At 44.0% G+C, this 23,656-nt stretch overlaps 1 protein-coding gene across 1 annotated transcript in view; it reads left to right on the plus strand.

Annotated features, from left to right (window-relative positions):
* Nucleotides 1-23,656, plus strand: part of INPP5A (inositol polyphosphate-5-phosphatase A) — a 633,009-nt gene that overhangs the window by 208,508 nt on the left and 400,845 nt on the right. Inside the window, exon 3 of the mRNA XM_077453801.1 lies at nucleotides 12,983-13,083. Coding sequence (XP_077309927.1) covers nucleotides 12,983-13,083 — 101 coding nt within the window. The remainder of the gene's footprint in view (nucleotides 1-12,982; nucleotides 13,084-23,656) is intronic.

Genomic DNA, 23,656 nt, shown 5'->3' on the forward strand with positions numbered 1-23,656 from the left:
TTTTTAATCTTCCCACTCCCTCTTGCTTCTCATCAATGTAACACACAGGCAGGGAGAGAGGGGCGGGAAGCGGTGTGTGTGTCACAAGCTGGCTGCACAGAGCAGTTACCCACACACTGGCACCAGGGATGTTCCGGAGGATGCAGTGACTATGGGAGGACTTCCGTCCCCGCCCACCAACGTGACCTTTCAGACAGGCTCTGCCGCTGCAAAACGTATCGGCTCTGTGCTACAGGTGGTGGGCGGGCCGGCAACAGAGCAGCGAAACACTGAAGCACCACCCCTACCGAGTCCACCCCTGAATTGCCGCTTTGGTCCGATGGTTGAGCCGGCCCTGGGCAGTACAGCAGTGTTCAAAATAATGGCTGCGCGGGCCGTGCATCCATTATTTTGACAGGCTGTCTGTCACTGAAACCAACCGGCCCACTGAGCCATCGGCCCACCAGGAATCTCCCGGTAGTCCCGATGGCCAGTACATGCCTGGGATGAACCATGCCCTTATTATATAATCAGGCCTGGATGAATAACTTGCAATCTTGATCCCGAGACTGCTAGCCACTAATTCCTTAAGATCTTCATACAGGATGTTTACCATATGGCTCCCTCTGTGCACCCATCTTGTCTTCATGGGATTTTAGTTTTAATTGGCCAGCGCGTAAAAAGGTATTTTGAGCCTATCAGGATATTCCGCTTTTCACACTCGCTCACAAGGTTGTGGTCCTTGTTGCCATCACCTCTGCGAGGAATGGGTCTGAACTGACTGCTTTGTCCTGTAAAGAACCTTTTTCTGGTCTTTTACAAGGAAAAAGTTGTGTTTAAGGCCAGAGTCCTCCTTCCCAAGGTGATTTCAGCCTTTTACCTTAACCGGGACATGTTCTTCCCTCCCTTTGTTCATTCTCATTACTTAAGAAGTAAATTTCCCTTCAATGTCTGAATGTAGATTAAATTGTTCATGTCTACCTCATAGCCACTGCCACCATTAGAAAGACAGACTTCGCCTTTTATCATTCATGATGGACCCCATAAAAGGGAACCAGCTTCTTGTTCCACCATTTTTAGTGGCTGTCAAATCATTCAAGCTTATGGTCTTAAAGATTGGCCCCACCTTTCGCTTTTCACATTCTACTAGACCAGGGGTCTCCAAACTTTCTAAGCAAAGGGCCAGTTCACTGTCCTTCAGACTTTTGGGGAGTTGGACTGTGGCCATTGAGAGGGAAAACTGTCCTGGCATCAATGGAAGTAAACTCTGCCCCATCTTTGGTGTCAGTTAGTGGAATTGTGCCCCCATCGTTGTCATTGGGCCCCATTCATTGGTAGAAATTGTGCCCCATTATTGGTGTCAGTGGGAGGAACCTCTTGTTGGTGTCAGTGGATGAACTAGTGCCCTACAATCTGGTTAAAAGCAAGCAGAGGGCTGCATCTGGCCCCCAGTCTGCAGCTTGGAGACCACTGTATGTGACTTTTGAGTGGGATTTTCAACATCGGTGGACGATTTCCCAGATTTGCAAAGCTGCCACCTGATTGTTTGCTCACTTGTAGATGCTGGCTCTTTTGGCCTTTTCTGATGCCAACTAAAGGTCTAGGGTCCTTCAGGCAGCTGTTTTGAGTTGCAGGCAGTCCTAAGATAGTTTAGTTGGGCCCTTATAGCATTTTGTCTGCTGTGTTTGGTCCCCCTCAGCTGGACTGCTTTTGGACATCCCAATTTTCTGATTCATAAGTTTTTCCATGCATAAGAAAATTTGATTTTTGTACTTGCCATAAAATAATTTTCTTGGTTTTTGAGGGACACAGGTCCCAATCCTGTTTATGGTCTGGCCCTTAACACTCCGTGTGTAAAACGAAGGCATACTCATAGTGGTAGTTTGGCAGTTTCTAAATCCTCCTGTTAGCATTAGTATAACCCTATTGTTTCTGAATCATGTGTCCCTCAGTTAACTGCAAGAAGAATATTTTATGGCAAGTACAAAAATGATTGCTGCCCCACAACCTCTCCTTTTTTTTTTTTTCGATAGAAAATCCTTTGCAGTGCATGATATCTGAATCTTCATTTTGGAACCTGAAACATAATTGTCTTCACCAGAGTTGCATTGTATATAGGATTGCCACCTTTTCCCTTTAAACCCATATGGCTCCATATCTGAGTAGAATATATATATATATATATATATATATATATATATATATATATATATAATATAATATAATTTTATTTTTTGCAAAAGTCTTAAGATTTAATGTTGTTTCCAGTTTCTGGTTATATAGGGGAATTGTACTGGCTCATAAACTGTTGGAAGGGACACCCTCGCCTATGAATGGGACTTGTATCATAGTTTTATGGGTCTTCTTAGACCGTGTGAACTTCTTCTTTTTGTGAACTGGTATCCAAATATTTTTGACAATCCAAAGGTTTTACATCAATCCCAGTACTTAGAAACTTTTGGTCCGTGATGTCATCTAGGTCCTCATTAGACACACCTCCCATACAGTTTGTCAAATACTGTTTGAGCACTATATTCACTTTTCTGCAAAGTGCCTTTGGAAATTTTGTACAGTGACATTATTGCTTCCAGATTTCTTGGTGGTTAAACTAATATATTTTAAGTAAGTATACATTTTAAGGGATCGACATTGCATACAAACAAAAAAGGAACTGTCCTGTTTTACATCTTTACTGTTTAAGTTTAAAGGTGTGGGTTACACGTACTACTGTATCTACAAGCTTGCATGGCTGTAGCTTCAGATCCTGCCAAATAACTCCAAGATCTACCAGGTTTCTTCTTCTTGCCACTCTGCAGCATGCTAGGTGTCAGTAAATCCCCAGTAAAGCTTCTGTGATAATTCGTTAAAGTATGTATGCTGCCAATTGGTGCTTAGGTAGTGAAACCTTATTAAGATTCGAGAATAAGCTATGGGGACTTTTATTTGGATGTGATCTTTGACCACAGAAGTGAGTTTTTCACACTTTCCTTCCCCAAATATAGCTACTAGGCCTTTGTAAACTTCAAGGCAAAGCTCCAGGCAGTCTACTTAATACACAGTTGAAATGTGAACGTTTACCAATTTACCTGCCAACAAAACCATGCCATGAGACAAAGTAGGGAACGTCAGTCTGCTTGAATCAGCTTTATAGGTTTAGGAAGCCGAATTGCTAAATAAGGAAATAAATTCATTAATAAAAAAAAAATTATGTATGTGCATGTATTCAATTCTGTATTTAGCTGTTTGCTTAAGATTAATTTGGCTATGCCACACCATGAAGCCATAAAGTTCATATGCGGTTGTAAGATTTGTATAATTATGATGTTCTGTGACAACCTTAAAGTCATACGAAACCGTGTTTAATTTACATTGTTCCTTTTATTTCTATATAATCTTAATTATACTCAACAAGACACAGGCAACGTATTTGCACATTGTGAATTATAGGATAATATCCCACTCCATGAGTCCCCAGTTTTTTGCTAGTGCCTCAAGGTGTTTGGCCTTTTCTTTCCGGAGGAATCCGCTTCATTTAGTTAATTTATTTTTAATTTTTTTCCTTTTTTTATTAGTCAATCCTCACTGCCTTCTATTCCTATGCAGAAACGGTACATCTGGATCAGTGCAACCTTGGTGAAGTCTTGGGAGCCGCACCCGCACCCCATGCAGTCGGATGGCCTGTAACGCTGCTTTTAGGTCACTTGATCCTGCTTCACGTCTGACAGACAGTACATCTCTAATAAGCTACAGAAATCATCTGGGAAAACCTACATTCTTTTTAACCCAAAAAAGCTTTTTCTTTATAAGAAAAAGTCAGTTTAATTATAATTCAGATAATATAGGGGAGAGGAGAGCGGATGAAAGCATTTAATTGCACGGCACTTTTCAGACATGTATACTTTGCCAAACAGCATCTTTTCCAAAATATGTCATTACTATGCAATTAGATTTCTAAATATAAGACTCCCTGAATACAGTTTTGGAATAAATGTGGGATGTATTTTTGTCCTGCCCTGTTATTGTTGCACTGTGATGTTTTGATTCACAGCAGTCTGTTTCAAGTAAACCTGTTGACAACTTGGGAAATTCCAACTGAGCATAAGATGGAAAAATGCATAATCAGAGGTTATCTTCATTGAAAACCGCATGTCACAAATGATCAGTGCATCCAGAGATACAGGCATCTGAAATTAAATACAAATTTCCTCCCTACTTGACACCTCCCTGTCTGCCTGTTGAGTGAGCCTGTCCTATAAAGTACAATGTGTAAGTGCTACTTACACTTTGTGTCCCTCGGGGTCTCCGGGTTTGAATTTGGCAAACCAGAGAATGACATCTCAACGCACACATGAGTCTTTCATCAGCAAGATCGCACCCCATCACACAGATTGGTCTTGCCACTATGGGATCCCACCTCCAGAATACAGATTGGTCTTGCCACTATGGGATCCCACTTCCAGAATACAGATTGTTTTTTTGTCAATTTAGATGCCACCTCCAGCACACGCAATCTCAACTTTTCCCTCGAGACTCTGCACTTTGTAGTAACCACACTTTCCCCACACACCGTAGCAATGGCAGCAGTGAGATGGCCCCTCCAGTATACAGAACTCTCAATCCAGTTTGTGAATGCACCCCTCAGTGGTCATTCCCCCACAGAGTGAGTGTTAACCCATCAGTCACCTAGACCCAGCTTGTGAGCTTTACAGTCTGTGATCTCTCTGCAGTGTATGAGCATGTATACGCATTAACCCCTCAGTAATGGCTCTGCAGTGAATGCGCATTTAAATCCTCAGTGATCAACGTATGAGCATTAGCCTCCTAATGCTTAGTCCTCCATTGTCTCCAATTCTGCTAAATTTTGTAGTCCACAGTACTGCTGACACACTCGACAATACCTCTTCTGTGCCAGAAAACCACCCTCGATGTCAGGCGCATTCTCTGGATTTTTGGTTGCCACTGCTCCTTTATACATTTCGGTACCCACAATGTTTGCATAGCAATGAGGAAAAACCAGCAGAACTCTTAATGCATTTAATCTGAAAAATAATTCAGCTTGGCATCTTGAATATTTTTTTTTTTCTCTGTCCTAATCTCCTGCAACACATCAAACTAGGAAGAGAAGATTTTTAAAAACTTTTTAACCAAGATCTTCTGAACAAGATGCTAAAACATAGATTTGGTACCTCCTGCTGAAGACGAGATCCAGTAATGCAATCATTCAATATTTTCTATTGAAACCATTTTTTTTGTTGTTGATCATTAGTCGGCTAACAAATGCAAATTATAAAAATGGCAAGAGGTGAGAAATCCCAGTGGTAAAGTGGTTTTGGATAAAAAGAGAGCCCGGTGTCTGAAGTATGGATCCAATACAATTCATAACAAGTATCAACATTTACATCAAGCCAACACATTTCGGGTGAATAGACCCCCTTCTTTAGGGCTATTGCTGTATACTTTTTGATGGGAATATTTCTCATGAATGGTTATGTTGGATCAAGGTTTCAGAAATCAGGATGGCAGGATGCCAGCTTTGATTTCATATGCAGCAGTTTGCGTTGACTCCTTTTTGCCCACACAAATACCTACCCAGGACAAGTGACCAATCCAGCCAGTCCAGTCGCCAACACAAGCTAGTGTTAAATTGGTTGTAAACTTATACCCACTGAAGTGACCTAACCTCAGATGATGCACAGAGATGAAACAAATGCTCCTACATACGTTATTTTTATCTGCGGCCTTCTCTTATCTACAGCTATTCAAAGTACATAGACCATAAGCTATTTCTCTGCTCCAACAGGCAGGGAGCAGGTATCCAACTTCACACACTGCACAGTAAAGAACAGAGGGCTGATTGGTAATACAAGACCTGAGTGGAGGGAACTGACAAACCCCCCCACTAAGTCTCATAGGGAAACATGCATAGCTGAGGCTGTCAATCACCTGCTATGTGCTAGGAAGGGGGAGCTCATGCAGATAAGATGTGAGAGCAAACCGAAATCACACCAAGTGCTTGGCATTGAGGCAAGAACACTATAGAAGGATGTGTTGTGTTAATTTTTTTTACTTAAGAGGTCTACAACCACGTTAATACTGTCGTTTCTCCTAGACAAATTGATTTCAGTTCCACTTGGAAATGCTCCTTAAAGTAGAACTATGACCTGGATCTAAAGTGCAGTTATGTTCAAAATAATAGCAGTCCAACATCACTACCCAGATCAATCACTGTTTTTGGTATAAATTATATTTCTACATGGCAAATTATTTACTAGTAGGTGTGGTAGAGTAATAAAAAGCCAACAGACCCAACAGTCATGACATGCATGCTGCTGATTCTGTGTAATTGAATCATTAATTGAACGGGGGTGTGTACAAAATAATAGCAGTATGGAGAGTTCAGATAGTGAGGTCATTCAGTCTGTAAAAAACGTGTCACACAGGTGGCCCTTATTTAAGGGGTAAGTCCATTTTCGTGGGGGGATAGCAAATAAAGAAAAAATATAGCATTACGGCTACTTGGAGTGCTGAATGTGACATAATGTGTACTGACCACCTCCAGAAACATTTCCTGCTTGTGTGATTGATTGACTCACCGATTTTCTCAGTAGTCTACACTAAGATATAAGTGAGATTTCAGGCATCCCTGCAACAAAAAGTTCATTTTTGGTGAGATACTCCAATAGGAGCACGTGTAAAGGGATGTAGGCCCAGCAGCTTTCCTCATTTAGTGTTCTGCAGGTGAAAAATGCAGACACTGCTATTTTTTGGAAATACCTAATATTCCCTTTTCTAAACTTTATAGAAAGTAATACATTTTTTTTCATTTTTTTTTATTTGGAATAGAGTGAAGTGTTCCCAATGCATGAATGTTTCATGGAGATGAAAAATATTATAAGGATTTTGAGCTGGTATTATCTTGAACGCAAGGTGCGCTGAGGCTTTTCGGCCACTAGCAGGGTGGCCGCCCCCCCCCCCCCCCCCCAAAAAAGTGGTAAATTCCCATTTTGCGGTGCATTCAAAGTGCTTTTAAGGTGCTTTGGGTGTGCTGCCTATTCATTGCAATGGACAGGGTGCTTTGGGATTGCTAAATACAGCGCTCCCAACCTGCCCCAAAGCTGCTGCTTGCAGGACTTTTCGTAAAGTCCCGCAAGCGCACTGCCCCAGTGAAAAGACACACTGCTATGAATGGGAGGCAGTTTTTAGGAGATTTTTAGAGGCTGTTTCCAGCACTAACGTGCCTGAAAATCACCTCAGTGTGAAATTGGTCGAACTGTTGAGCTTCCCAGTGAAGTCCACTCTGTGCAGCTTCCCATGATAGTGTAGCAACTATGCTGCAGTGCTCCTGAATTCAGAGCAGAGTTGCCACTCATGTAGACTGTGCCTGCTTGCACTAGAGTGGCTCAAATGTTGCAGGGGGTGTGGCTATAAGCATTGTCACTGCTGATTCATAAGTCTGTAGCTTATCCATCAGCACCTGGCAACACCTAGTCCTGCGTTGCCAAAACCCTCCCACTGTGTGCTGCAGTATCTGGAAGGGGGTGCATGCAAGAAGACAATTTAAGGAAGATTTGGCTCAGTCAGAAAAGAGTAAAATTATTTTGTGTTTACTTTGAGACTTGTTTATTGTCAGTTAGGCCTCATGTAAACTGCTGCTGTTAAACAGATGTTTCAGGAGCAGTTGGGCATTTTTTTCAGCTGCCCCTGAACTCTCCTCTGTTATCTTATCAGTACATGTACAAAGGGTCATTCATAGTCATTTCTATGCGGTTGAGTTTAGAACAAATTTTTGGAATGCAAAAAAATGGGTTCAGGAGTGCTGTTCGGAGGCATTTGAAATGCCAACAGACGTTTTTAATTTTAAATAAATTATATATATATATATATATATATATATATATATATATATATTATAATATTTCATGCACCTCTACCTATTGTTGGGTTCAAAGAACACCCTAGTTCCATGACCAACGTTTTAATGGTATCTTTTAGGACAAAGAAACAAACTCTTCTATGTCTCAAATAAAACCGATGTAAGGTTAGTCATGGAAATATGGTGTTGCTTGAACCTAACAATAGGTGCATGGTATACCCTGGACATGGTCTCTGAAATCCAGGCACAGGGATGGAATTTTGTGGTTTGTCATTTGTTTCAAGTTATGTTTTGTTGGACTTGACATTTTATTTAGGAAGGTCTCCCATTTATCTATGCAAGTTGAAGGACGAATTGATGGTAGGGTCTCTTCGTACAAGTTAGAGAATTTGCTGCCAATTCAGAGTCCTTAAATACCGTTGATGTGGCTAAATTGCGGTAGGAAAGGCCATTGTGAGCAAGCCTGCCTAATCCTGACCTGTATTTACAGTCAGTGCCGGGACAAGGTCATCTAGTGCCCAGGGGCAAAGATGCCAAGCTAAACACCCCACCGTCCCTTAGGGTTAGAGCCAGGGTGCCCCCATGAATGTAATAAATCATTGTGCCCAGGGCAGCTGCCCACCCTTTGTCCCAACCCTGTTTACAGTAAAGAGCTATAGAAGGTTGGGAGCAGGATGTGTAATTTGATGGGTCACATATATATGCATATATTATGTTAATGGTTTGATTTATGTTATGGTATAGTGTGACGTGTGTATTTTAGGTTAGTAATATGGGTGAATAAGGCCCTCCTTGAGACTCTGTATCTGAAAGCTGGTTAATATGTTGCTCTGACACTGCGCTGGTGAATGATGAGTGAATAGACACCCCTTGGCTGTAGTGCACTGCGTTGCGAAGATGCCAGAAAGGTGAAGATTGGTGACATGGAAGCTGTCACTGAAGAGTGATGGTGATGTGTCACTCAGCGGCACATGTTGGGAAGCACAAAACATTAGGACAGTTATGGTCTGTTCATAAGAGCCGTGTCTAAATAAGGGAGATGTCCGTCCTTTAGGTGCAAAGTGGTCTATGTTGGAAGGCAACATGTTTTATTTCGTAATACAAGAGGTGTTTGAAATAGGAACTATGGCTATACCAAACCTCTGCATTCTTGGGGGCTGTCTGGAATTTAAGTTGCCCATCAAAGCTTTGTGTTGTGTGTATGTGTATGTATATATATATATATATATATATATATATATTATATATATATTTTTTTTTTTTTTGCTGCAAATGTGGCTAAAAGGACATTTTTAGATGCCAGCTTTTATAGCTATTTGTTCAGGAGAGGCTGAACCACGTCCCGTCCCGTGTACATGAAGCCTAACTGGATTTGGGACTTCTTTGAGCTGTCATACAGCAACCTTTTTAGTTGTATTTTTCGAGGAGGCTCACAGCTAGCTTTTGCAGAGTCTGTCAATTTCTAGGTTCCCATTCAAGTGTTGGTGTCAATACATTACCAAATAATCAAAACATTTATGAATTGTGCAAAAAGCCCCTCTGGCTTGGTATGTGCCTCCTACACAGTAGATTTCATTGTGAAGGCCATGCCGTAATTTCATCAACCATATAACACATCTTTGAATAGGAACATGCCTGTGGTGTTCAACAAAAGTTTACTTCAACATGTATAAATGTAATTTGTAGAGCACTTTTCTTAATGTCTAAGATGATTACTCACATTTAACCCATTACTTTTTAAGATGTTTTTCAGAAAACTGAACAGTCGACATGCATATTTAATATTCAGGTTCTGCCAGAGTAGATGTGCTTCCAGTGAGATATATACATTTTTAATCTGTCTGTGTGGAACACCTCGGTGCAGCCTGAGTGTTACTCTGGTTCACGAGCCACCGATGGAGGATAAGGAAATAAGGCTTCGTATTAATTAGCTGCTGATTACAGTGGAGGTAAAAGTCTGCAGTTATAACTGTCATATTTGTGTGTTGATGCACATTCCTGGAGACCGGCCCCAGCTCTTGCATTTTTTCTCAAGCGTTTGTGGCTCAGGAATGTGTGTAGGTGTCCTGGTACAAAAAGGTTTATTTTCTTTAGTGCTGACAGGTAAAACCCTCCTAAATTTAAACTTCTGGTCTACCAAGAATACTGTAAGAATGAAAACTTTGATGTTGGCTGCTTTTACTGGAATTGGTTTGGGTGGTTTTCATCACGCTTGTCTGTTTTGGATTTTTGTATTTTCCGGCATACGCAATACTTCAAGGGTCGTAAAGACAAGGGTTATGGGGGAGATGCTGCCTGTTAAACTCACCCATTGAGATTTAGACCCTTTTCACACTGGGGACACCCATGTGTTAGCAGTAAAGCTTGCTCGTTTTAGCAGCTTTTTATCGCTGTTTAAGCTGCTCTTTTTGGCCGCTAGCAGGTTGATTTTTAACCCCAAAGTAGGGGTTAAAATGCCAGTGTTGCGGCACTTCCAAAGTGCTGCCTATTTATTGCAATGAGAGGGGCATTGGGCACAGCGATCCCAAACTGCCCTAAAGATGCTGCTTGCAGGACTTTTGCTAGGACAAGTGCACCGCCCCAGTGTGAAAGCAGTCGGACTGCATGGGAGGCAGTTTTCAGGTGCTATTTCTAGCACTAAAATGCCTAAAAACTGCCTCAGTGTGAAAGGGGTATAATGGGGCTGCACCGCCACCACAAATCAAATGCTGGGCTTGCAGTTGCTCGCTGTCCTGCAATGTAAAATTGACATTTGAAAACTAGCTGTAGCAGTACCCCATGGGGGCTGATGATTGACTATATGCCCCACTTGCTACCCCGACTCTGCAGATCCTCTGACACCTTGCGTTCCATTCTGCAATGTGGCATTAGCAATAAGAAACTCGCACGATATCGCAGAACCACTCAGGTTTACCGAGATAAATAATGGAACACAATGAAAAGCATGAATTAACACAAGTTATGATTGTCAACCATTATCGCTTAATGCACGTATACAGAACATATAACCTTATCACCTGAAGGGGTATATGTGAATAGGGTTACAGAAAGATAGTTACTCAATGTCTTCAAAACATATATTAAATACCTTCCCACTGAGGCCTCAACACACAGACCAAAATGCAGTATATAATCTTTACATTCAGTAACAGTGTAAAATTAAGTATATACACAAATGGCTCCCTCTTGGCTATGAGTCAGAGATCAACTTGTGAGTAGAGCAGCAGTGCTTAGTAAAAGAAGAAGATGGTGAAAGTTCTTTAAACTCCAGATGTCTTCAGCTAGCCTGATGGTTAAACTGCAGTATATTGTCATTTGTAATCCACAGAGACAAAGGAAAGAAATTACTGTAGAACAAAAGGTGTGCTGATAACTGTGTAACTGAAGAAATATCACCACTTGTAGATTCCTCCTTACATGTGAGTGCAATACAGTACTGACCTTACAGCGCAGGGGAGAAAGACAAGGCCCCAAAGTCCAGCTATATGATGCTTGTGAAGAATTAGATTCACCTCCGTGGATCTACAAGTCTCACCAGCAGTCTGTAGAAACAACTCACTCAGCAATACTGTATTCTCTACTAGAATGGGCAGGTGCCCTCTCACCACAATAGACTCCAATGGCTGTGAGGCTCTGTCCAGAATCCCCTCCTGGTGTCTGTCTTGTGAAGATGGCGCCGCCATGCTGCAACTCCCGATGGACTGAAGTGCAGGTGGCTTCCAGTTTCTCTGAAGCGCAGGCTGGTCCCCTTGCTAGAATAGCAGGGCTGTCCTCCAAGATCCCTCAGAGGTAGGCGGTCCGGCTCTCTGCTGTGTAGACTGCAGTTTCTCACTCCTGGTCACACATGGACCTCCTGCTGGCAGGTGTTGTATGGCGTCCAGAGAGGCTGAAAACAGGCTGTGCCTTTTATCGCTCTTCCCAGCAGGCAGTTCTTAGCATTGTCTGTCCTGTAGTCCAGGGCTGATCCAGCTAACAGTCACTTCCTCCTCCAGACTACATCTCCCACAATGCTTTGCTGCATGGGAAAAACGTTTTTTCATAACTTTCTAATGTAAAAATGCTAGAATAGTACAAAAACCACTGAAATAACCCTTTTTTCACCTCCAGGTGATATCCTTCCCCCAAACCCCTGCATGTCTGCCGGTTGGTCGGGAAATTCCCTGGATAGATACAGATAGGGGTGTCATCTAGCATGGCAGGACCCGGGCAGCGGCTCCAGGCTGGCGGGTGCAGGGTCCGGGCAGGGGCTCCAGGCTGGCGGGTGCAGGGTCCGGGCAGGGGCTCCAGGCTGGCGGGTGCAGGGTCCAGGCAGGGGCTCCAGGCTGGCGGGTGCAGGGTCCGGGCAGGGGCTCCAGGCTGGTGGGTGCAAGGTCCGGGCAGGGGCTCCAGGCTGGCGGGTGCAGGGTCGGGGCAGGGGCTCCAGGCTGGCGGGCTTCCTCCATGGCTCCACGTCAGGCATCCAATAGGATCGCCTGACATTTTGGCCAGTTGGGAAACCGGTCTCTCACCTGCTTCCCGATTGGCGGGGGGAAGATTTAGTGTGAAAATGGCGAAAATTTATGTGCTATCGTCGCACAACTGAGTGGGATCGGGATGCAGTGCTCTGCGCCTCGAGCCCAGCCTTTTTTGAATCCTCTGGCTCTATGGCTCTAATCGTGCTTCAAAAAACATCTCCCCCCCCCCCCCCCATCCCTGCTATAGGAATTCATGCGCCAGGCGACCCGAAATGCATGGGCCACCACTTGATTAATGTGCTTGTCTCACACAGTAGTAGAATGGAGGTGAAGGGGGGGGGGGGTTGGTGGGGCTTGTTGAAGGGCAGTAATTTTATTTTTATTTTTTCTTCTGGGGGCATTTGGTTTGGTGTGATTTCTATTTTTGTGGTTTTGTCTGTATTGTGTCAATGTCGTTTTCATATAAAATAAAAAGGATTTGATTCGAAAAAGAATGGAGGTGAAGGGGTTAATGATCAGATGGGCAGGAGAAGGAAGGTGAGGGTTAATATACAGGTCACTATAGTCAAGGACTGTATAGCAGATAGTATATGTAGGTGTTTTTTTTTTTCAGTATTTTACAGGTTTGTCTACAATATCTGCTCATTGTTTTCTATCTTCTGTTTGTGTCTTTCAGACTGTGCATGCACAGAAGCCTCAGTTTTTATCATTGCACTGTCAGGAAGTTGGTGGGAAGAATTATGAAGCGTCTATGTCTCATGTGGACAAACTGGTCAAGTAAGTTATTTTCCTTTTGTATTAATGTGATTGCCATGGAAAGCAGTTCAGCTGAAAACCTGATGCTTTTCTTTGTCTTACCTTAAAAATCCAGATAATTTGTATTGCACAGAAAAATGTTGGTTGTGTTTCTTGTGAAATCAAGGGGCCCCAGTAGTGTAAAGAACATTGTCCAGCTTAGAAAAGTGAGCCTTAGTTTACATGACATACCTGTAGGCCAAAATCTTTCCCTGAGCCTGTCCAAAAGGCTACAATCCTGAATAATCATCTCCTGGCATAGAAGCTGAGACCCCTTGACCGTGGAACGCACCCTGCCATAACAGGAATGGGTGCTCACAGAAACCAAGCTCTGTTTTCCTAAGCTGTGTTTTTTTTTTTTAATATAGACTACTGGGGCCCCTTGACTGCACAACCTTTCTTTCTTTCTTTCTCTCTTTCTCTCTTTCTCTCTTTCTCTCTTTCTCTCTTTCTCTCTTTCTCTCTTTCTCTCTTTCTCTCTTTCTCTCTTTCTCTCTTTCTCTCTTTCTCTCTTTCTTTCTTTCTTTCTTTCGTCTAAAATCTGATTTTTTTTTTTAGGGGAAAAAAGAGCCCCACTACTCGTTGTCCCCTTTCACACTGGGGTGCTTTGCAGGCACTACAGCACTAAAAATAGCGCCTGCAAAGCACCCTGAAAGTGCTGCTGCTGTACTAGGCTTTCACACCGGCGCAGTGCGCTGGCAGAAAACTAAAAAAAAGTCCTGCTAGCAGCATCTTTGGAGTGGGGTATGCACTGCTCCTGCCCATTGAAATCAATGGGGCAGCACGGCTATACCACCAGCATAGCGCTACTGCAGCAGCGCTTTGTGGTGGTTTTAACCCTTTCTCGGCTGCTAGCGGAGGGGGGTAAATATTCCGCTAGTGGTCGAATAGTGCTGCGAAATTGACTGTAAAGCACCACTAAAAATAGTGGCGTTTCACCTCCGGTGCACCCACTGCCCCAGTGTGAAAGGGGCCTTACTGAAAACTCAATCCAGCACTGTCCTGGCTGCAGCAGCGCTTTTTTTTCTTCCTGGTCTCAGAGGAGACACGGGCAGCAGCGAGGAGCCGTAGGCTCCTACTATTGTCGGTCAAATCCTGTGAGGAGGGAGTTGGGGTGTGGCTAAGCAGTGCTGTGTGCATCTGTGGACGCACATGGCCTGGGTTGGGAGAGCGCCTGAATGGGTGCCCCCTCAGCACTCGGGGGAGAGGAAGAGTTGACGTCACTGGCAGCAGACTCCAGAAGAGGAGGGTAATGGGCAAGCTCTATGCACAGAGCAGGTAAGTATAAACTTTTTTTTGAACTGTCTCTGACATCAGCCGACAGACTTGTTTGCTGGAAAGGGGTCACAGGAGTGCAGAAAAAACAGGAAATTTTGGCTTTACTTCTCCTTTAACCACTTGTTGACTGCTGCACGCCGATATACCTTGGCACAATGGCAGCGGTGTGCAAATGGGTCTGCCTGTATGTCTCCTTTAATTGGCGGGGCTAGTGCACCCGCCACATACAGCGTGGCCATGCTTGTGGATCCCGCGGATGCTATGTCCACCGGTCTCCTGGCAATCGTGTCACGGAGACGCAGAACGGGCAAGTGCCTGTTAGAGCTGCACAAATAATCGTTAAAAAAAACGTGATCTCTATTCAACCCCTCTGACAATCTCTATTGCAGAGTTTGTTGATTCTTTCATATAACAAGTGGAGAGACTTATCTGCTCACTCAGCTGTCCAAACAAAACATCTGTGCAGTCTGCCAAGTTACTTAAATGAAACATTGTAACCAACTCTTCCTCCTCAGATCAAAGGGATAAACTTCTGTGTGTAAAGAAAAAAATCCAGGCAGTCTGCCAATTTTTTAAACGGTGCAAATGCAGGAAGTTTAACCACTTAGTCTAAATCTTTTTCTGACACTTGTTTCTTAAGTTAAAATCAATATTTTTTTTTGCTAGAAAATTACTTGGAACCCCCAAACATTATATTATTATATTAACATTGTATTATGTGTATATGTACATGTGTGTGTATGTGTGTGTGTATATATAATGTGTGTGTGTGTGTGTGTGTGTGTGTGTGTATATATATATATATATATATATAGAATTATTATTATTTTAGCAGAGACCCTAGGGAATAAAATGGCAATTGCTGCAATATTTTATGTCACACTGTATTTACCCAGCGGTCTTTCAAATGCAATTTTTTTGGGAAAAAATACACTTCAATAAATAAAAATAAAAAAACGGTAAAGGTAAGCCCAATTTTTTTTTTTTTGTTTTAATGTGAAAGATGTTACGCTACGAGAATCGTGAGAGAATTGTGATCTATCTTCTAAGCAAAAAAAAAAACCGTGATCATTTTAGCTAGAATAGTGCAGCTCTAGTGCCTATGTAAACAAGACCTTTCCCTGTTCTGCCTAGTGACATGACAGATCACTGCTCCCTGTCATGTCAGTGGAAGCCCACCCCCCCCCCCCCACAGTTGGAATCACTCCCTAGGACACCTAACCCCTTCATCGCCCCCTAGTGGTTGACCCCTTCCCTGCCAGTGTCATTTACACAGTAATTGGTGCATTTTTATAGCTCCGATTACTGTATAAATGACAATGGTCCCAAAATTGTCAAAAGTGTAACTAGTGTAAATAAAAATAAAAAAAAATGCAATAAAACTATCCCATATTGGATATTATAGCAAAAAGTAAAAAATATTGCTTTTTTTTTTTTTGTTTTTGTTTATAGCACAAAAAAGAAAAACCAGAAAGCTCTAATTGTGGGAAAAAAGGACGTCAATTTTATTTGGGTGCAACGTCGCACGACCGCACAATTGTCAATTAAAGCGACGCAGTGCCGAATCGCAAAAAGTGCTCTGGTCAGGAAGGGGGTAAAATGTTTCGGGGCTGAAGTGGTTAATTCCCATCTAACAGAAGAGGGAAATGGAAGAGAAATCTCACATTTCCATATTTCACAGGTCGCATTCAGAACGGGGAGTAAGGCTCAATTCCCCTCTCTAACAGCACAGGCTGTGATGAAATATCTGTATGTAAACAGTGTCTGTAGCAATCTAAAATTTTTGTTTTTATTTTCCTGTTACAAAGCTGTTAATTGTAGAACTGAAATCTGCATCTCAGCTGCTACAAATACAATACAAATATCCCGAGCGTGTTCTTCTGTCCCAACAGATCTACAAATAGATTTGATTTTCTGCAAATTTGTTTTTCGGCACTCATGACAACTGTGTGAAATTAATATTTAATTTGTAAAACAAATACTTTTTTAGCTGTTCCAATCCAGAGGGCTCAGTAAAAGCTTTGCACTGTCACACAATATAATATTAATCTTGTCATTCCATTAAATGTGTTCAATTTTATCAGGCTCCCCATTTCATTCACTGAGCTTTATATATGTGGTGAGATGGCTCCCTCTAGTGTCTGGTTTAGCTATTACACACATTCTAATAGTTGCACAATTGAAGCCTTTCTCAACTAGGGTTCTTCCAGAGCTCTGTTTGGATAAGGTGACCAGATTTTTAAAATTAAATCCTGGGGGCTTTTTTATTTTTATTTTTTATTTTTGAGATAGAACTACCAAATGTTAAGACGATAAGATGAGAGAAGAAGCTCTGCGGGAGGGATGCGGGCAGCTGAATTCAAATCCAATCCGGCAGGGGCGGCTCCAGACAATTTATTTTTTATTTTTTTGGGCGTGGTGTGGTGGTGCTTGAAGTGAGGGCGCTAATGCGGAGCGCTACCTGTGGGCATGCCCAAAAGTGGGTGTGGCCAGCAAGTTGCCGCGGTCAGAAAGCGGAGCTTTCTTAATGGCGTACAATGGTGATCAGTATATCCTAGCCTCTGTATACTAATAAAAAGCCAGAAAATGCAGCACAACTCTACACTTCCTATATACAGTTCTACAAATGGACTTATAAGTGCAATAATAAAACCCAAAAAATATCCAGTGCAAATCAACCAATGTGTTGCAGTATAGTAGTGGTCAGTGTGTGCCCCTCCCCCTCCCCGTATATACTGGTGGTCGGTATGGACCCCCTGTATGCAGATGGTCAGTGTTGGGTGCAGGGCTCAGGCGGATGCTACACACAGGAAGATGCCACGTGCAGAGTGCAATGTTCAGGAATTCGATAAACTGCAAAGACACCAAATTAATTAAACGTAGCACACCTTTCTTCTAAAATCTTGATTACCAGCATACAGGAGCTGAGGTAAGAATGCAGGCATCAGATGTATAATAGAGGGAGGCCTAGTAGGACATGCAGCAGTGTGAACTGAACATCTATCCAGCAAAGCCAGGGATTGGTGAGCAAGCTGGGGGTCTACAGCTGGGGCTTGTGTAAGGATTCCACCCCCTCACGCCCCCCCCAGATTTCAGTTGAGTCCCCCCCCCCCCAGATTTCAGTTGAGTCCCCCCCCCCCAGATTTCAGTTGAGTCCCCCCCCCCCAGATTTCAGTTGAGTCCCCCCCCCCCAGATTTCAGTTGAGTCCCCCCCCCAGATTTCAGTTGAGTCCCCCCCCCAGATTTCAGTTGAGTCCCCCCCCCAGATTTCAGTTGAGTCCCCCCCCCCCAGATTTCAGTTGAGTCCCCCCCCCCCCAGATTTCAGTTGAGTCCCCCCCCCCCCAGATTTCAGTTGAGTCCCCCCCCCAGATTTCAGTTGAGTCCCCCCCCCAGATTTCAGTTGAGTCCCCCCCCCAGATTTCAGTTGAGTCCCCCCCCCCCAGATTTCAGTTGAGTCCCCCCCCCCCCAGATTTCAGTTGAGTCCCCCCCCCCCCAGATTTCAGTTGAGTCCCCCCCCCCCCCGATTTCAGTTGAGTCCCCCCCCCCCAGATTTCAGTTGAGTCCCCCCCCCCCCAGATTTCAGTTGAGTCCCCCCCCCCCCAGATTTCAGTTGAGTCCCCCCCCCCCCCAGATTTCAGTTGAGTCCCCCCCCCCAGATTTCAGTTGAGTCCCCCCCCCCCCAGATTTCAGTTGAGTCCCCCCCCCCAGATTTCAGTTGAGTCCCCCCCCCCCCCAGATTTCAGTTGAGTCCCCCCCCCCCCCAGATTTCAGTTGAGTCCCCCCCCCCCAGATTTCAGTTGAGTCCCCCCCCCCCAGATTTCAGTTGAGTCCCCCCCCCCAGATTTCAGTTGAGTCCCCCCCCCCCAGATTTCAGTTGAGTCCCCCCCCCCCAGATTTCAGTTGAGTCCCCCCCCCCCAGATTTCAGTTGAGTCCCCCCCCCCCCAGATTTCAGTTGAGTCCCCCCCCCCCCCAGATTTCAGTTGAGTCCCCCCCCCCCAGATTTCAGTTGAGTCCCCCCCCCCCCCAGATTTCAGTTGAGTCGCCCCCCCCCCCAGATTTCAGTTGAGTCGCCCCCCCCCCAGATTTCAGTTGAGTCGCCCCCCCCCCCAGATTTCAGTTGAGTCCGTCCCCCCCCCCCAGATTTCAGTTGAGTCCGTCCCCCCCCCCCAGATTTCAGTTGAGTCCGTCCCCCCCCCCCCAGATTTCAGTTGAGTCCGTCCCCCCCCCCCAGATTTCAGTTGAGTCCGTCCCCCCCCCCCAGATTTCAGTTGAGTCCGTCCCCCCCCCCCAGATTTCAGTTGAGTCCGTCCCCCCCCCCCAGATTTCAGTTGAGTCGCCCCCCCCCAGATTTCAGTTGAGTCGCCCCCCCCCAGATTTCAGTTGAGTCGCCCCCCCCCAGATTTCAGTTGAGTCGCCCCCCCCAGATTTCAGTTGAGTCGCCCCCCCCAGATTTCAGTTGAGTCGCCCCCCCCAGATTTCAGTTGAGTCGCCCCCCCCAGATTTCAGTTGAGTCGCCCCCCCCAGATTTCAGTTGAGTCGCCCCCCCCAGATTTCAGTTGAGTCGCCCCCCCCAGATTTCAGTTGAGTCGCCCCCCCCAGATTTCAGTTGAGTCGCCCCCCCCAGATTTCAGTTGAGTCGCCCCCCCCAGATTTCAGTTGAGTCGCCCCCCCCAGATTTCAGTTGAGTCGCCCCCCCCAGATTTCAGTTGAGTCGCCCCCCCCAGATTTCAGTTGAGTCGCCCCCCCAGATTTCAGTTGAGTCGCCCCCCCAGATTTCAGTTGAGTCGCCCCCCCCAGATTTCAGTTGAGTCGCCCCCCCCAGATTTCAGTTGAGTCGCCCCCCCCAAAGCTCTGCTGCCTCTCTACAAAGAAACAGTCTCATCCATCTCCTTATCGGCTAGTTGCTGCTGTTCTGTCTGGCGATCCTGTCCCTGTCGCAGCAATGTGCTCTCCGGCAAGTAGCAGTGAGTATGCCCTGTTCTCAACCAATCTCCTGAGCTGACGGCACATCTCCTGGCCTGGGGACTGTGGCACTACTGCTCCCCAGACTCTTCACACTTTTCCTGCACGTACGGCCAAGGATAGGAAGTCCAACCGACTGAGCTGGGACATGGAGCAGACTGAGGGGGAAGCCGCCGTCTCCGCCTGTTAGCATGGAGTGAGTGAGATGGTGACTGGGGGGGGATGAAGGGTGGGTATGGTACGTGGTGTGGGCTGGAGCGACTGGGTCAGTCCATGGTCAGGTCCATCTGGCGCTCCCCCAACCGATGGAGCACCAGCCACCACTGGTCTAAGTTATGGTGGGCGGGGTAAAATGCATCGGATGTGTGGTTTGTAGGTGGAGGACACTCTTTATCGTTTATTCACCTGGGCAGGTCAGGAGTAGTGGTGAACTTTTTTACATGTTAACTGACTTGCCAATTAACCTAACTAGCTGCAAAATGTTCTTCCAGCGCTTATTTTGCTAGCTTTTTGTTGCCCTGTCCCAACTTTTTTGAGACATGTTGCTGCCATCAGTTCAAAATGACCTTAATTTTTTTTATAAAATTGTTACATTTTCTCAGTTTTAAACATTTGATATGTTTTCTATTTTTAATAAAATATAGGTTTATGAGCTTTGCAAATCATTGCATTCTCTTTATGTAGAATTTTTCCACAGCACCCCAACATTTTCGGAATTGGTGTTGTGTCAAATTTAAAGTGGAACATGAGGCTAACTATTACAAAAAAAAGCTACCCCCTCCTCCTACCTATTCTACTGCCGGTCTAAGAAAAAAAAAAAAAATTATACATTTTTTTTTTTTTTTTTTCCATTTTGCTCCGGTGTGGTCACATGATCCAGCAGCTCTTGCTCACATGTGGAAGCGGCTGCTGCAGGGTAGAGGAGGGAGCGCTGACAATGGAGGGGCAATGCGAGCCAGGTCGTGGTGTCACGGTTCTAGGAATTTGGCACCGTTGTCATGTGCCTCCTTACACAGGGGAGTTGGACCTGTCTGGATCTTGTGACCAGAGTGGATTAAAAAGCGACTGTCTATACACAGATCTTTTTTTATACAGGTTATGCAGGCAGGCAGCATTTTCAAGAATATTTGTAGTTGGCTTTCGCTACCACTAGGAAGGCTTAGCAAGCTACAATATTTGATAATTTTGTTCTTTGGTTTCAAAATCATTCAACCACTTCCTGCAAAATCAAGTACTTGGACTTCCTTTTGCTTAAGTGGATGTACCTGAGTGTTGCCTGCAGCTACAGGAATCGCCCTGACGGTTGGCTTTTCTATTAGTAACAATCAAAGCTGGCGTTGTTACAAGGAGCGGGAGGGGACGTCGTCGTTCCGCTGCTTTGCCTGCGTCTCCCGTCCCACCGGAAGACCCGAGGCATCAGCTGGCACATCAGCTGGCTGGCCGGATTTGGGTTTGATTGGGTCTCCGATGTAGAAACCCAGAAACTACGTTACTTCTGGTTTACTTGGCAGCCAGCGGCGCAGATAAAAAAAAAAAAAAAAAAAGTATTCAAAAGCGACAGTCTTGGCGTTTTGAAAAAAAAAGTGCAGTGGAGAGATTTGGGGATACCCAGATCCCACCATAAAGAGTACCTGTCACGTCCTATTATGGTCACAAGGGATGTTTACCTTCCTTGTGATAGCAATAAAAGTGATCAGAATTTTTTTTTTTTTTTTTTTAAAGGACCGTGTAAAAAGGAAAAAAATAGAAAACCTTTATTTAACCGCTTGCCGACCGCCTCTCAACGATATACATCGGCAGAAGGGCTCGTACAGGCAGAATCACGTACCTGTACGTTGCCCTTTAAGAGGCAACCAGTTCCGCGAGTCGGGTCGCAGGTCCTGTGGACTCGTTCACCGCGGGGATACCTACGCTTGCCTCACGGGGAGGAAGAACGGGGGAGATGCTAATGTAAACAAGCATCTCCCCGTTCTGCCTAGTGACAGCGTCACTGATCACTGCTTCCTGTCATCGGAGCGGAGATCAGTGACTTGTCATACAAAGCCACGTGCCCCCCCCCCCCCCCCACAGTTAGAAACATGCCCCTAGGACACACTTAAGCCCTACACTGCCCCCTAGTGGTTAACCCCTTCACTGACGGTGTAATTTACACAGGAATCAGTGCATTTGTATAGCACTGATTGCTGTTTAACTGACAATGGATCCAAAAATGTGTCAAAAATGTCCGATGTGTCCGCCATAATGTCGCAGTCACGATGAAAGTCGCTGATCACCGCCATTTAAAAAAAAAAAATTATAAAAATGCCACCAATCTATCCCCTATTTTGTAGATGCTATAACTTTTGTGCAAACCAATTAATCATTTTTTTTTGTTTTGTTTTTTACCAAAAATATGTACAAGAATACGTATCGGCCTAAACTGAGGAAAGTTTATTTTATTTATTTTTTAGATATTTTTGGGGGATATTATAGCAAAAAGTAGAACATGTTTTTTTATTTATTTATTTTTTTAATTGGCGCTCTTTTTTGTTTATAGCCAAAAAATAAAAACTGCAGGGGTGATCAGGGGGGAAAAAAGACGCCAATTTTGTTTGGGAGCCACGTCACATGACTGCGCAACTGTCAGTTAAAACGACGCAGTGCCGAATCGCAAAAAGCGCTCTGGTCAGGAAGGAGGTAAATTCTTCCGGGGCTGAAGTGGTTAAAGCTCCCCATCCCTCCGTGCTTGTGCGGCAAAGAAAACTTGTATGTTAGCTGTGCCCCCACGTGTAAACCGTCTTCAAACCACATGTGAGGTATCGCCGCGATCCTTAGAACAAGAGCAATAATTCTAGTGCAAGACCTCCTCTAAAAATCTCAGACGGTTACCCGTTTAGAGTTAGAGTGTCACCTATGGACATTAGGTAAAGTATTTCATCGCCATTTCACGAGCGTGCGTAATTTTAAAGCGTGATAAGTTTGGGGATACCCCCAACATATCACGCTTTAAAATTACGCACACTTTCACATTATCCAAAAAAAAAACTGGGCTAACTTTACTGTTTAGTGCTTTTTAAATTGAAGGTTTTTTTCCCCAAAAATTGCGTTTTGAAAGACCACTGCGCACATACAGTGTGAAGTAAAATATTGAAACAACCGCCATTTTATTCTCTAATGTCTCTGTGTGTGTGTGTGTGTATGTATATGTATATATATGTATATATATGTATATATATATATATATATATATATATATATATATATATATATATATATATATATATATATATATATATATATATATATATATATATATATATATAATGTTTGGGGGATCTAAGTAATTTTCTAGCAAAAAAAAATACAGAATTTTACTTGTAAGCAAAAAGTTTCAGAAATAATAAAATATGCGTCCCCAGGAGTGCCAGCAAGAGACCAAAGAGGAGGATCCGGGCTGCTCTGTGCAAAACCAACTACACAGAGCAGATAAGTATAACATGTTTTTTATAAAAAAAAAAGACTTTAATATCACTTTAAGGCCTCATGCACACGGACGTTTTTACAGCCACTTTTTTGAGCTTTTTTTGCAGCTTAAAAACGGCTGTCCATGTTAGTCTATGGCTTCATGCCCACCTAGGCGTTTTTGAGCTGCAAATGGCATAGGCGTTTTTAAGCTGTAAAAAAAACCCAGGACCAGTGCGTTCCGTGGCGTGGAGCTAGAGCTGTAAAAACGCGAATCGCGGGAAAACGCGCATAAACGCGCAACATATTTTCTTTGTTTTCTGAGTGCTATAGCCAAGAGATGTGTTTTCTTAAAAAACGCTACTTAACGCTAACGCTAAAAAACGCGCAAAAACGCCAATGCAAAACGCGGTAAAAATCACGTTTTTAACAACAATTTTTCCAGGCATCGGAGCTAGCTTTGCAGCCAGTTTTTTAAAACGTCCGTGTGCATGAGCACTTAGTGTGGCACACATTTGTTTTTTCCGTTCAACCCAGTGGACTGAACAAAAACAAAACTGAAGAGCTTGGGAGGAGCCGCTGTACTATGTGGTGTTAGTACAGCAACCCCCCCCCCCCTCCCCTTTCCGCTGAGCTGTTGTGTTCTGACAGGGGGGTGCCATATAATATATATATATATATATAGTGTGTGTGTGTGTGTAGATAGATATTATATATATATATATATATATATAGATATATATCTCTATCTATAACATATAATATCTATCTATAATATATATAATATGTATATGTGTGTGTGTATATATGTGTGTATATATATATATATATATGTGTGTATATAATATTTTCGTTCAGTCATTGCTCTTGC

This window comes from Lithobates pipiens, unplaced genomic scaffold, assembly GCF_037356315.1.
Source record: "Lithobates pipiens isolate NorthernLeopardFrog02 unplaced genomic scaffold, aLitPip1_a1.2 Scaffold_25, whole genome shotgun sequence".
Classification (NCBI taxonomy): domain Eukaryota; kingdom Metazoa; phylum Chordata; class Amphibia; order Anura; family Ranidae; genus Lithobates; species Lithobates pipiens.